The sequence below is a fragment of the Rhamphochromis sp. 'chilingali' genome (assembly GCF_963969265.1).
Source record: "Rhamphochromis sp. 'chilingali' genome assembly, chromosome: 4".
NCBI classification, from domain to species: domain Eukaryota; kingdom Metazoa; phylum Chordata; class Actinopteri; order Cichliformes; family Cichlidae; genus Rhamphochromis; species Rhamphochromis sp. 'chilingali'.
This window is the reverse complement of record NC_137948.1, coordinates 3,727,275-3,741,819: the sequence shown is the minus strand read 5'-3', so window position 1 is coordinate 3,741,819 and position 14,545 is coordinate 3,727,275. Positions and strand designations below refer to the sequence as shown.

Here is a 14,545-nt window from a genome sequence, read left to right as displayed (position 1 = left end):
CATAAACAGACAGATGGTCAGGAAACTCGTCAGGTGGAGGTATAAAAGGAAGAGACAGGTATTTCATCCACTGTCCTTTAGGGGTTAACATTCAACAGCAGGCGGGAGGTGTGTGAGGGAGGTAGAGGTGGTGCTGATGGTGGTGGTGGTGTGTGTGTGTGTGTGTGGGGGGGGGGTGTCTGTGTCACTCTGCATCAATACATAAGTGAAAGCGCCGACGCGGCACAAAGTCAGGCAGGTTGGCTCACAGGAGCGGGAACTGGCCTGAGTGCGATAAAAGGGGAGCTGGAAAAGCATTGCAGCAGGATGAAAACAGGAAGTCTTTTATTCTGAACTCAACAGCTTTGCCTCAAACACTGAAACATCTTTATTGGCTGGTGATGATTATCCCATATTAGCGCCTGTCATCTGGTAAAAACTACCAATGGTACACAAACAAAACCATGTCTTTTGCCCACTGTGGCCGATTACTTTGGACATACAATACATGCAATAGGTTTATGCAATATGAAATCATACCTAATGCTAATTAATAATCAGAAAATTGTATTGATTGAGGAAGAGGAGCACTGGAGCTTCCAGGAAAATTAAAGCCAAATACAGCTGACCTGGCCTGGATGGCAGCCGCTCTGGACTTCATGCTGTCAGACTCTAAAGCCAGCTGAGCATTCTCCATCAGTAGTTTACCGACCTGACAAAGCAAAAAACAAAAAAACAAATAAGATGTGATTAGATTTGGAGGTCAAGGCAAAATCTAACCGGTGATTCTATACATACAGTTTCCATGTTCTGGTGGCATGATCAAAGCTACAGCTCTCTAAGAAACAAATCATGAGATGAAAGTCACAAAACTTGGAAAAAGTGGGAGAGCAAGTTGCGGCAGTGGTTAGCACCGCTGACTTTTAGGAAGAAGGTTCTGGGTTTGAATCTCGTGATCTCTGGACTCTTTTGTGTGGAGTCTGGTTATTTTCCACATTATAAGGCGCACTTAAAATCCTAATTTTCTCAAAAATCGACAGTGCGTATTATAATCCGGTGCGCCTGATGTATGAATTCTGGTTGTGCTTACTGACCTTTTATGTGGTACACGGCGCTCAAAATCTGTCAACAATGTTTTAGTAGGACTTTTGTGAGCTATGAAGCCGCACTGCTTGATAGATTTTCTGAGCCTCACGGCTACTGTAGTCAGGAGCCTCGCGGAGTAATCTGGGTCCTAAACTCCTTCTACTTCTGTCCCAAGGTCAAACGAACACTGCGGCATCACTGGGAGTTAAAAACTGTCTAAATTCTTTCATCTTTAATAAAATGATCAGCGTTACTGCTTTACTGGATGTAACAATTAAGTTTAACATCCAGGCATCCATGAAAACAGAATTTATTAAATTTAACGGAGTCAGAAGTTAGCAGGAAGTTAGCTCGCTAGTTTCCACCTACAGCTCTTCTATCATTTTCAACATAAATGAAGACAAAAAACTAAACAGCAGTGACTTTTTTTAGGGTTGCTGAAGTTGGGCTAGCTGGTATGTAATGATGTGCTACGTGATCGCTAGCTACACAGCTATGTTAGCATAACAAACTGGAGGACGAACGCTAACCTTTTTTCCACTCTGTAAAAGTTAACGAGGGTTCCCGTTGGTTACGAACAAATGCAGTTGCATGGCAGAATGCTGTAAACGGACCAAACTTCAGGCAGGAGAACAACTGAGATAATCCATCCACAATAAGAGGTTAGTCATTAATATACTGCAGCAACATGGGAATAGAGCAGCTGCGAGAGAATTCAACATTAATGAATCAATGGTATGGAAGTACGGAGCCCTGCAAGGGACATGGGAGAGAAAAAAATTACGATGAACTTTTGCGAGATCTCGCAAAACTAACTCGGGATCTCGCAAAAGACAGATATCTCCGAAAATGTCAGAGCACTTTTGCAAATATGTGATGTCTGGAATTCAACTTTTGCGAGATCCCGAGTTACCGAGTTACCTTTGCGAGATCTCGCAAAAGTTCATCTTAATTTTTTTTTCTCCCATGTCCCTTGTGGGGCTCCGTATGGAAGTGGAGGAAGCAAGAAGAATGAGTTGAGTAAAATTTGACTGTTTTGTTTCGCTTAATGCGCCTTATAATCCGGCCTGCCTGATGGTCCGGTATTCTCCTAAACCCTGTGTGGGTTTACAAGTACTCAGGCTTGCTAAACAGTCCAAAAACATGCATGTTAGGTTAAGAGGTGATTCTAAATTGGTCGTACATAAAGAATCTAAATGCATAAAATAAAGTGCAATATGACTTTGTGTGAAAATGTAAATGTGGCTTGTAATCTAAAGCACTTTGAGTGGTCAGTGAGATTAAAAAGGAGCTATAAAAATGCCCAACCCATGCTATAGACGCCTCATGCTTGTAATCCATCCTACTTTGCATGCCAAAATCCCCATATTATCAGACGCACACAGACTCTGAAGAGATACTGTTATGAATTAGGCCTATTCAGAAGAAAACAAAGCATTTGTACATCAAAGGTGATGCGATTGACTCGATTCAGCTCACGCCCTTCCTCTTTGTACTTTTTAAATATAAATTACACTAATACCTCAAAATATAGCTTGTTGAATATAAACTTGATATATTTAATTTACAGGTAAAGCTAAAATCGATCCTTTGAGTGTTATTGCTCCTCATGTCACTTCTGCACTCAGAAAGCCAATCAGTGGTCCAGTTTGCACATCCTGTTTACATACTGTTCATGGGAGAGTTCATTTAGCATACACCTTCTGCAGGGATTTATATCAAATCCCACAATTTTTTATAATTTCTAATATTATTTTAATACAGCAAAGTAAAGTATAAAACATTGGATCCTTGTATTATATCAAACACAAATAAAAATCTTAACACGCCCTCATTCTCCTTTGTTTTCTTATGAGTACAAAACTTTTGAAAGAAGACACACCCTTGCTGAAAGAAAGCCAAAGATAACATCGACTATTCCACCATTTATTTTTTTTTACCATAAGCACCATTACAAGCTTCACTCATTATATGGATAGAACATTACAATCCCAGCTTCAGACTCCCGGTGAGGATGTGAGTCAGGAGACTGACAACATCATGGAGTAATGTCTGCCCCGTCTCCTGTGATGTAACTAAATTGAGCACTTCTTAAGAAGATAAATAGAGAACTAATCCCTAACATTTATATGGAAGCACTCCCTGGATCCTCAGACAATGAAGTTGGCTGAGTTTGTCTGTGGTAGTCATGGGAAGATGTGAACAACTAATTAGTGTCTGTCAGTGACACCTACTTATGCACGGTGTAAAGAAAGTGACAGTAAATCCAGGGAGCAGCTCAAAACCATCAGTTGAGTCATGGGAGATCACTGCTGTTAGTCGTCGACTCAGCGCTTCCGCATTCTTTCTGTGGCAGCCATCAATCGTGGGTCTCTGTGGCAGCGTAATGATACGGGCACAAGACATATCTTTCTATATCTGTGGCGAGCCCTCTCACAGTACGCAAAACATCTTCGATTAGTCTCGTTGATACCAAGGCTGTTACAATGATAACTAATGTTAAAGGTAAAAAACTTGGGCGTGTGGTTCGACATGGTGCTCTCTTTCAGGTCTCATGTAACAGAGACAACAAAGTCCACCTTTTATCATTTAAGAAACATAATCAGACAAGTTTTGTCAAGCGACACTGCAGAGGTTCTTGTCCATGCATTTGTGTCTTCGCGTATTTATTATTGTAATGCTCTCCTTTCTGGGCTACCAAAGAAAAGTTTTAGAGGTTTACAGATGGTTCAAAATGCAGCTGCTCGCATTTTAACTAAAACTGGGAAATCTGAGCACATTACCCCTGTACTGAGATCTCTTCATTGGCTACCTTGACAGGTTCAAGCAGATTTTAAGGTCCTGCTGCTCACCTACAAGGCTTCAAATGCACCTTCATACCTCTCTGACCTTGAAGACCCACTTGTTCACCCTGTCCTACATGTCAAAATTCCATGCCTTTTAGTTTTTAAATAATAATAATAATAATAATAATAATAATAATAATAATAATAATAATAATAATAATAAACTAAGTCTAAAAGCATTTTACCTACCTGAAATGATTATTAGCTAAAAAAAATGTTATGTATTATGTGAGTACAAGAAAATAATTATTAGAATATAATGTGTTAAATTGGCTTAGATGAGAGGGTCCAGCAATAGATCAGAGGAAGAGGGAAGCATTTGTTTGTGTGTTTTAGTTTGGTTTAGCTGTAGGCTTGAGAGTGTGTGTAATTGTGTAGAGGGAAAGGAATTTATGGAGACTGGGGGTCAGCCTGTCATAAAAGGAGACAGGAAGCTACAGTTGGGGGTTGCTGATGCTGATGCTTGTACCTTTAATAAAAACTCATAATTGTTATAACTTAGAAGCAGGTTTGCAGGAGACTCTCCACATGCTTATCTGTAAATGTAAGACAACAAGAGGCCAATGGCCCAGTGGATGCAGAGTCGGGGTCTCAGTGTTTGTAATATGTTAACTCTGTTTTGTATGTTGTGTAGAGGAATTTAGTGTAGCTTGGGTGAGGAGATTACTTTTATGACCGGCAGGAAGTCACGTACACAGAGACACACACACAGTGCTTTGACTGTTATGACGCACCCACACCTATATGCACACTCACTCACGTGCACTCACACTTACACACGGGTACGCGCACACACACTCACTCACGTGCATACACACACAAACACAGAGTTTGCAGCACACCGTGGGGGTTTTATGATGGGGTCACTTCTATAAAGCTGACTGTAACAAACAAAGGAGTGGAAGATTTGCAGAGGGACACCGGCCTTGCGCGCCTCCCCTTCTCTTGCTTAACTGAAGATGAATGAAGATGAATAAAGGTTTTGTGAAAATGACTACTGAGTCCGGTGCCGTCTCTGGATGCCTCGAGGAATAAAAAAGAACTGATTTCGTAACAGTTTCAAAACTAATAAACCAGAAGCTTTATATCTACATGACATACAAGTCTTTAGTATTTGGCTTTTAGTATTGGACAATTGCAATGATTTGTTTTATTACATAATAAAGCAAAATCACATTTAGGAGGGGCCATAGGAGTCCAGTCAATGTGGATTGGGCTCTTGTTGAGGACTGAAACTGGCTTTGGGTAGGTGGAACGTCACCTGTCTGGTGGGGAAGGAGTGTGAGGTAGTTCTAGAGGCAGAGGGATACTGGGTATGGCTAAGTATAGTTAGACTCATCTCAGTGCACAACTTGGAACCAGTTAGTTGGAGCGGTTGGACTGACACTGAGAGGTGGCAGGCAGGGGTGGGTATATTTTTATCCCCTCGGTTCAGTGCCTGTAATTTGCAGTGATTATAAGCTGAACAGCATCTCAATGTACCCAGTAGGGTCCCTGAGTGGAGTCCTGGAAGATGCCCCATCTGCCCTACTCAGGGACCCCTGTGCTCACGAGGGCAATGACATTGTGACCTGGAGTTATGTGACTGGGAGGAACACCATGCTCGCACATAAGGGTGCCCATAAGTGCACAGGGTACCAGGACACCCTAGGCCTCAGGTTGATGATTGGTTTTGTAATCATATCATCAGCTCAGCTGCTTGCTGAGGAGCACTGAAACTGAGAGGAGATCGAACCCCCGCCCCCCAAAAACATGTCGGCTGCAGCCCTTATGCACAACTTTCTCTATTTTGAAGTTAGCGTTACGCTTGTTCAAGTTTTTGTTCCATGCAAACGTCAATAGCATTAAGCAACACTAGCTAACCTTGACTTGTGAGCTACTAACCCCAAAATGCTGTCTCGAGTTGCTCCTGGAAGCGAATTGACTATATTATATTATAACTACCGGTATATTATAACATTGGACTGAGTTTGGCAGATGAAATAAAAAGTAAAAATCTTGCTGTGTGTTTATGAGCTATTTGAAACTGTTAACTACATTCTATAATAACCAAATCATGTTTTATGTGTCAGTGAAATGAGTGCACACACACAGTGACAGCTAACTTTGAATATAGCAGTGCAACAGCAGCAGCCTTCCTTCTTTGGACATGCCTGTTCTCCAGTGACTTCATGTCATATGCCATGACACGATTAATCGACGAGCAGCATTGTCTAGTCGACTAGCTTTTCACTTTAGCCTTTAGTAACTCATCTGATTCCTGTGGCCTGATATTTGTGATAAATTAACTTGTAGTTGTCAAATTATTTTATCAGCCGTGAATGAACTGTTGCCACATTCATGCAGCGTAGCAAAGTTACATCTAGCTTTCACATATTTAATTAAAAATGATCAACAACAGATTAAATTTGCGGTCCTTGTATGCAGTCCTAACAGGAACTTCAGAAATAAAAGGCAGTTCATTTTACAAACTGTGTGATGGTCTTAAAAACAGGGTGCCATTAACCACCTATCCTATCCTTTAACTAAACATGTGTTCGAGGCTGTTCACAGGATGCTGCATCCAGCTGTCATCGACACTACACTACACTGGACAATAGGCTGTGTTTTTACTGCACTCATTGTTTGATTATACACACCCACTCCTCTCCTGTGGCTGCAAGATGGCCTTGAGCTGATTATTATAAAGCCTGAGTAGAAATAATACTGCAGCACCACAATTATGTCAAACAGCTGTGAAATTTACATAACTCTTTATACCATCTGACCTGGGCACGGAGCTCCTTGACGGTCTGTTCCTGTTTGGACCAGTCCTGGGAACGCGCGGTGTTCCTGACCCCCCAGCTGGCTATCTGAGCCTCCAGCCGCTGGTTTTCTTCCTGCAGCCGGTTCACCTGCTCCAAGAAGCTCTTCAAGCGAGCATTCAGGCCCCACATTGTGTGACTGGAGTCCTGCAGCGAGTCCATGGACATCTGAGAGAGAGCGAATGTTTACAGTCACACGCAGTTGCTGAGCCTGTGAAATTTTCATACAGTCAAATGACGCAGCTGGTGGTGCCTGTGATGGCCAAACCTTTCAGGCAGTACGTGACTGACAGGCGCGTGTTCACAAGAGCTTACAACTTTCTCTGCAGTGTGAAACCCACACGCTGCCAAAGGCGTTTACAAGGTAAATGTTTACCTAGTGATACTCACCTGCAGCAACGTGGCCTTCCCTGAATGAAGCACAGTATATGTAAGTCACTCTGTTTGCCCGGTCACACAGTTCACCACTCCTCACAGCTTAGCTGCATTCCTCCACAGCGAGCTGGAGAGCACTTCCCACTGTGTCCCAGGTCATCGGCAGCAGGCCCCCGAGACAGAGCAGACAGGCTGGCCTGCCGGTATCAGCGTTCGCTTGTCTTCAGGGTCAGTCACGGCAGGGACGTTCCTCCCTGTCCCACCTCGGCCCCTCCCAGGCAGCATGTGGTTACCCGCTGGACACTGGACACAGTGCTTGCATCACCAACGCTCTGGGGTCCCTTTGTACTCTCTGATCCAGGATTACTGATCTGCTTTCAAACAGGCAGCAACACAAGCTGCGGAGGGAATGTTCAGGGAGACACAGTGACAGGACCTGAGTGTGTGTGTGTGTTTGTGTGAATGGTCCTGTAATGAGAAGTTACATTCACTGTAATGAATGTGAAGCCCGTGTCCCTGAACACTCTCTCACTCTTTGTGCAGACTTGCTCAATGACAGCCTTGGTTGGATGTGTTTGTGCTGTCTGGGCCAAAGGTTTTCTCTTCCAAATATTATTATGTGGTTTTTTTATATTCCCTTGGTTACAAGGACTGCAGATACGCTTTCTTAACTACTGTTTAAGCAGTTACTTGATGTCATCTGGAGTTTGTAGCTTTCTGTTGCTTTCAGCGGACAGACTCTGCGGCATCATCTTAGACTTCAATAATATCATGGAAATGGCTAATGTGTTATGATAAGAGAGGTATGTTTTTTTAAGGTGGGGTGTGGTTCAAACACTCTCTCCTCTCAATGTTTAAGAGGATAAACCCAGTAAAAACAACTGGGTGGGCCACTGTAACAGCTAGAAAAGAAAAAAAAACTAAAAACAAGGCTCGACGGAGGATTCAAAAGTGCATGTTAGAAGTGGATGGTGGGCGGGTCTAATGTCTGTAAGACAAAATCAAAATCAGCTGAACTCACATGAACTCACAAGCAGAATGACAGAGCTTCACTGCCATGAACAGATCCCTAAAGATCAAACTGAGGTGTTTTTTTCCACCCTGTTGCACATGAATTCATAACTGAAACTTGGCTTGTTTACCTGCGAATCTTTGGGTCAACTCTCTTTAAAGCCACAGCAGCCACCCAGGTTACTGCAGCTTTCAGCACTGCCTTTGGCATCAAAATTCTAAGCATAGTATTAAAGATGAACGTTGCTTTCAGCTCTGAAAAATTAACTTTGAACGTGCCCCGGGGGACAGCAATAAGGGTGACATTTAACTTACTTTAAATAAATAATTTTAAATAAATAAACACTGTAAAATTTGTATATGTACATGCATTCCTACCCCCCCCCCCCCCCCACCCCCCACCCCCCTTGAATGTCTCCCTAATTCTGAGGTCTCAAGGATCGCAAGTTTGCAGAGACAGAGCAGGAGATGTAAGAAAAGTGCATGAAATTAAACGACCTTGTGTTTTATTTCTTGGGCTCTATTTTTGGGACTTTTAGAGAAGAGCAGGGTTTTTTCCCTTTTCTGTCACTTACTCGTATCACTTTAAGGTCTGCTACATTAAAAATGGCTCACAAAGATGAATCAATTTTTAAGAAGATGAACGTTTCACTATACCTGGACGCCTTTTTTTGTTTTCAAAGAGCCTTGTTTGCGGATTTGCAAATACTTGAGCTGTCTGGATTTGCTTGCCAGGCAAAACAAGCATGTTTTGCTAAGAGAAAGGATGTGGGGGTACTATTACACACATCTGAGCTTCTTTGTGTTGCTGCAACCTAATATTGTCTCTGTCTAGACTTTCATTCTTTATCTCTGACTTTGGCTTCACTGATGGTTGTGGGTGTTGTGGTTATCTATCAGCGTGGCCAGAAAAGACAGGAAATGGGTTCATGTACAGAGAACAAAAAATCAGATATAAAGAGTGAAAGAGCAAGAGAAGGAGAATAAGTCTGTAACAGGACATGAGCTGTGTAGATTTTAATAATTAAACGCACACACACAAAGCACACTGTCTAACTAAACAATGCCAGACTTGTATGCCAGGACACTTACTGTCATTGCACTCCCACACCCTGTCAGTAAGATGGATTGGCAGGAGAGCAGCAACGATGATAGTCAGTTGAAATCCGGGAAACAAAAAAGCAAAAAATTTCCATGATTAAAAAAAATGCTCTTAGGGCGTAGCAGGTGGCTCTGCTTTGGGTGTCTGTGACAGATGATTTTTGCTGCAAGCGTGACGGGGGAATGCCATCGAGCCTGTTTCTGGATGCCGTGTTGTTCCCTCAGACATCCAAGATGTGTTTTTTTATTGCACTGCATTTAACTGATGGGTTTAAGCAGGTGTTAACTTGTTACACAAATTTAAGGAGAAAAGGTGGAGGCGTTAGAGGTGGACACTGCCCAAAAAGAGAGTGAAAAACAAAACAAATCCACCCCGGATTATGAGTTTACCACCAAACAGTCTCACGAACATGAACTTTGCCTCTTCGCATTCCTCGACCTCTGTTTCCTTCGAGGGAGGAGGGGCGGCAACAGCTCTTTGATCCTTCTTCATGTGATCCCTCATTTTCATGAGCCTTTTGCTAAACGTGTCTGACAGAAAAAACAGAAAAAACCTGTTATAAACACACAATACCTTTCATCCTTTGTTTCGTAATTACTGCTTAAAACCAACTCAGTGCCAACAGTTTTTGTTCATACACGGTATCACCACAACAGTCACTTCAGATCTGATTTAGAGACTATTGTGGGCTAAGTCCAAAACTACAGAAAGGATTAACTTCGCATAAACTCCACCAGACTCTGCTGTAGGGGTTATGTTCAGCTAAAGCGTGTGTCATGTGCTTTTACTTGTGGTATAAAGTACACAACAGTTATACTTTAACCTGTGTTGGCTTTTATTTATACCTCTAACCCGCTCGCTCAGGCACCATAAAGTATGTTTCTACTCAAATCACTATTATCAATCATTGTGCTGTTTAAAGCTTTACTAAGAAATGTTTTTATTTCCACAATGCCAAATGACTAATGTAAAGGACAACACAACAGGAGACCAGGTCGTCCTCACCTCTGCAGAAAGTTTTGACATCTTTCAGGTAATTGTGTTTGTATTTTCCCTCTAAGCAGCAGCCAGCACTTTTAGGACACTATTCGAATCCTTTTAACCTCGATGGTGGAGCGCTAGGGATATATTGCTGCATTCAGTTACTGTCCATGGGCATTATTAGCACGCACTTAGCTGCTAGTGAGTGCTAATTAACAGACTAATAAAAACTGGAATTTCACTCACTAAAACTGAAGCACAAACATGTTGAACAGACAAACTGTGCTATTCTTCAGATAATTCCACTAAAAACCTCCAAAAGTTGATTCTGTTCATCTGGACGTAGCGTTTTGTGGGAGAAACGTTTCAAAACGAGAAACGTTCACTCATCCAGGTGACTTCTTCAGTCTCAGCTGACTGCAGGTTTCCGATCTTATAAACAGTACATTTGCATAATGACTGAAACCAGCCCACCGAAGGAACAATGGGCTGGGAGGTCAGTTCCTTAATCATAATTATGCAAATTCTCATGACGATTGATCAACTACCACTGATCAACAGCCATGAGTACCATTCACAGAGAGTTGGGGAATGGCTGTAATCACAGCATTGTAAGATGGTGACAGATGTACCCTTAGGCCCCCTCCTCAATTCAGAGATGGTCTTTCCCATTTCACGTAAATGCCCTCCTTGACTCCGCCCTCAAACCAGCGTTCCTCCCTGTCCAGGATGTTACATCCTCATCACTGAAAGAGTGTCCACTGGCCTGTAGGTGTAAATATACTGCAGAGTCCTGGCCTGACGAGGTAGCTCTTCTGTGTTGTGCCATCCGCTTCGCCAGAGGTTGTTTGGTTTCCCCGATGTATAAATCCTGCCAATCCTCCTGCACTTAACAGCGTACACTATGATACTCTGTTTGTGTCGGGGGACATAAGAGAGTCCACCTTGGGCTGGACCAATTTTTGGCGCAGTGTGTTTTGGGGTTTAAAAGCCACAGAGACCCGGTGTTTAGAAAAAATGGGTCTCAACTGCTCCGATACTCCTGACACATCACTACAGGTTTTCGCTTGGGCAGCGGTTGTCCTTCTCTCCTGCATCAGCTGGAGCTTTCTTTAGGCTTTGACAAAAGTCCAGCTGGGATAACCACATTTACTCAGGGCCTTCTTGATGTGCTGTTCTTCTGCCTCCTTGGCAGATGTCCCCCCATTACTGATGGGGGACATCTAGACACAGTGTAAGAAGGCTAACCTGCCACTTTTCATATCCTCTCTGGTGAATTTGATGTGTCAGTCCACCGAATTAATGTGATCTGTGAAATGTGGTACGTCCTGAGATTTGATTTTCACCCAGGTGTCATCCACATACCTGAACCAGTGACTTGGTGGTGTTCCAGGGTAGGATAGCAAAGCCCTCTTTTCCACTTCTTCCATGTACAAAATGGCCATGATGGGTGAAACTGGGGAGCCCATGGCACACCCATGTTTCTGCCTGTAGAACTGACCCTTGAAGTAGGTGGAATGAAGACACAGTTCCAAAAGCAAACACACTTCGATGGTGAGAGTGGTCCTGTTGCTGAGGTTGGTCATCCTGTAATCTCTTACATTCAAGTTTGTCCTTTAACCAGCGCTCACATTGCCCTGAGCGCTGTCACTTAAATCAAATGAGCCACACTTCAGTATTTTTCCACCCCCTCATGGAATCTGTGACATCACAAATACCCCTGATTGATCGTTTGCTATGATCGGCCTGGAGCAGCACCATCACTGTGCCACATCAGTATTCTTTATGGTTTGGTTCGGCCTTTCAGTTCTACACGAGTAATCTGTAGATATTAAAGCATTGATAGTGGTGCCAGCTTCCTGCTTACAGTTTGGATAAGGAGCCTTCCTGTCTCAGCTTGTCATTTGCACATTGTGAAACTAATGGTTTTTGCCAGTTTGACGTGGAACAATCTGACTCAGATACCTCATGAATTCATGGGAATGCAGACTAAGAGCAGGTTTTTGTTATGTTTGATCCCAGTAATTTACAACTAACACGTTATGCAAAAAGAGCTTTTAATCATCTGTAATTGAGTGGTGTGGTTTCTTCACGCGTTCCAGCACTCACACAGTGTCAGAAGCAGAACGAGCACAAGTTAAGCCCTTCACACCTTAGACATGAACGCAGATCAAACCACTGGAAGCACTGGAAACAATGTGGTAACGACCAGAAATGCATCATGCCATACATTTCACGGCTGCTAAGCCAACAAATGTGACATGCACAAGTTCATAACAGTGAGGATGATTGAAGGGAACAGCTTGATCGTTTTGTCACGCACTGGGCAAAGTGGCTCCTCCCAACAGAGCAGGAAAGTGAGCAGAACATCTTTAATCAGTCGTTTGTCATTAACAGATATTGTCAATGTCACAGCAGTCTCATTCTTACACATCACATTAATGAGACGTGAGGAATCAAGACATGAAACAAGCGTCTCCGAGCACAAGGAATAAATTGAGTGGAAACAACCTGAAGGGACAAAGTATTAAATTCTTTAAATATTTGTATAATATAGATTTTTAAACGGGCCTGAAAAACAATTATCTTCATCGCACTTTGTTTGACATTCATAAAGCACCCCAGGGTTACAGTGTGTTTGCTTCTCACAAAACAATTAGACTAGGCGTGCCACTGTTGGCTGTCATTTATGGTTGCATAGAAAAAAAGGTTGGGCAAATATCTCAAACGTCTCGAACAAGTCAGAGCTGGGAGCTCAAAGGAGTTCCCGGCAGGCTGTGGGGTCAGAGAGTATGCTGGATGGCAGGTACCTGTCAAACTGCAGAGGCTTTCTCACTTCACTCAAGTTCGGCTTTGGCATGTTTATGTATGTGTTTAGTTGAGTGAACGGGGTCTAGTATACTGAGTATATTTCAGCTGTTTAGCCCGGGACACAGGGGCGCGTTTAAATATATATTTTACTCATATTTAGCCACTTCTTTTCTCCTTGTGATTTGACCACTAGAGGGAAGGATTTGACAAACTGGAAAAAGCACAAAAACACTGACAACAATGATAATGATTTTAATATCATGAGGGGGGAAACTGAATGACTGAGGCCTGAAAAATATATTTTATGTAGTTCCACTTGACTTTATCACCCACTTGAGAGACCAGTGATAAGACTTAGACTACAGTAAGATTAGCTGTAATTTACCATCAACCATTAATTTAATCTCATCTGTTTAATTTCTAACCCTCATGAAAAAACTCTTACATCTACCTTCAGTTTAAGACCTAAATATAGCTAAATCCTTCAATAAATGGTTATTTAGTGACCATTAGGACAGCCAACAAGCTGTAAACACTGCACATATTAGCTTATTATAAAAGCAGCTGTCTCCTGTGTGGACAGCAATTAGCTGTGTAAGGTTTCTGGTCTTAGAACCTGCAGTTTTATTTGTCTTTGAAAACGAGGAGTTGTGCTCATTTTATAAAACGTTCATGCTTTTTCATCAGTACTCTGTTCCTCCTACATTCTGGTTATACCCTCTGTTAATATTTAGTGTGTATTTGTTCCTTCAGTGGTCTAAAGTGCTTGGAAATAAAAGCTGGATTTCTTTAAGTTGTTTGAAGATGCTTCACCTCTCATCCAAGAAGCTTCTTCAGTTAAGAACTGATTAATTTCACAATGTGCAAATGACTTGCTGAGACAGGAAGGCTCCTTATCCAAACTGTAAGCAGGAAGTTGGCTTTAATATCTATAGATTACTCGTGTAGAGCTGAAAGGCCGAACCAAACCATAAAGAATACTGATGTGGCGTATATCACAGTGATGGTGACGCTGCTCCAGGCCCCTCATTGCAACCGAGCAATCGGGGGTATTTGTGATGTCACAGATTCTGTGGAGGTAAAAAAAAAAGAGAAAATACTGAAGTGTGGCTCATTTGATTTAAGCTCACATCGCAGGGGATCAGGGGTCCGTGAACTGGTCAAACTTGAATTTATGAGACTGGGGTTCAAGTCCACCGTGATGCTCTGAGTTCATGCGGACTTAGTTTTATAGTTACTTGATTTGTTTTTTTATTTAATTATGTCCACACCTTTGTTAGGTTCATGCAAAAAAAAGTTCTTGATTTGAGTAAAAGTCAACAGATGTGCAGTTGCTCTGATGGTCTAATATTGTTCTAATCTTGAGGCTATCTCCTGCACCACCAAGAGCACCCTGACGGGAAACATCTGCACCTGGTATGAAACAGCACCAAGCAGGACAGAGTGGGGCGAATGCATCATTCGCTCTGAGCTTCCTGACCTTCAGCTCTGAACTGAAGAAGCTTCTAGGATGAGAGGTGAAACGTCTTCAAGCAACTTAAGGAAGTCCA

The 14,545-nt window shown here is 42.5% G+C and overlaps 1 protein-coding gene across 2 annotated transcripts in view; it reads right to left on the bottom strand.

Moving 5' to 3' along the window:
• krt222 (keratin 222) overlaps positions 1-9,663 on the bottom strand; it is a 31,279-nt gene extending 21,616 nt beyond the window's left edge. Inside the window, exons 1-4 of one of the 2 annotated variants that reach the window (XM_080880932.1) lie at positions 9,194-9,663; positions 7,106-7,488; positions 6,680-6,883; positions 609-691 (exon numbers count right to left, since the gene is read on the bottom strand). In XM_080880932.1, coding sequence (XP_080737058.1) covers positions 609-691; positions 6,680-6,883 — 287 coding nt within the window. In that variant the 5' untranslated portion in view covers positions 7,106-7,488; positions 9,194-9,663. Of the gene's footprint in view, positions 1-608; positions 692-6,679; positions 6,884-7,105; positions 8,354-9,193 lie in introns of those variants that run through there. The other variant, XM_080880931.1, reaches the window with a different exon arrangement.
• Positions 9,664-14,545: the final 4,882 nt, after the last annotated feature.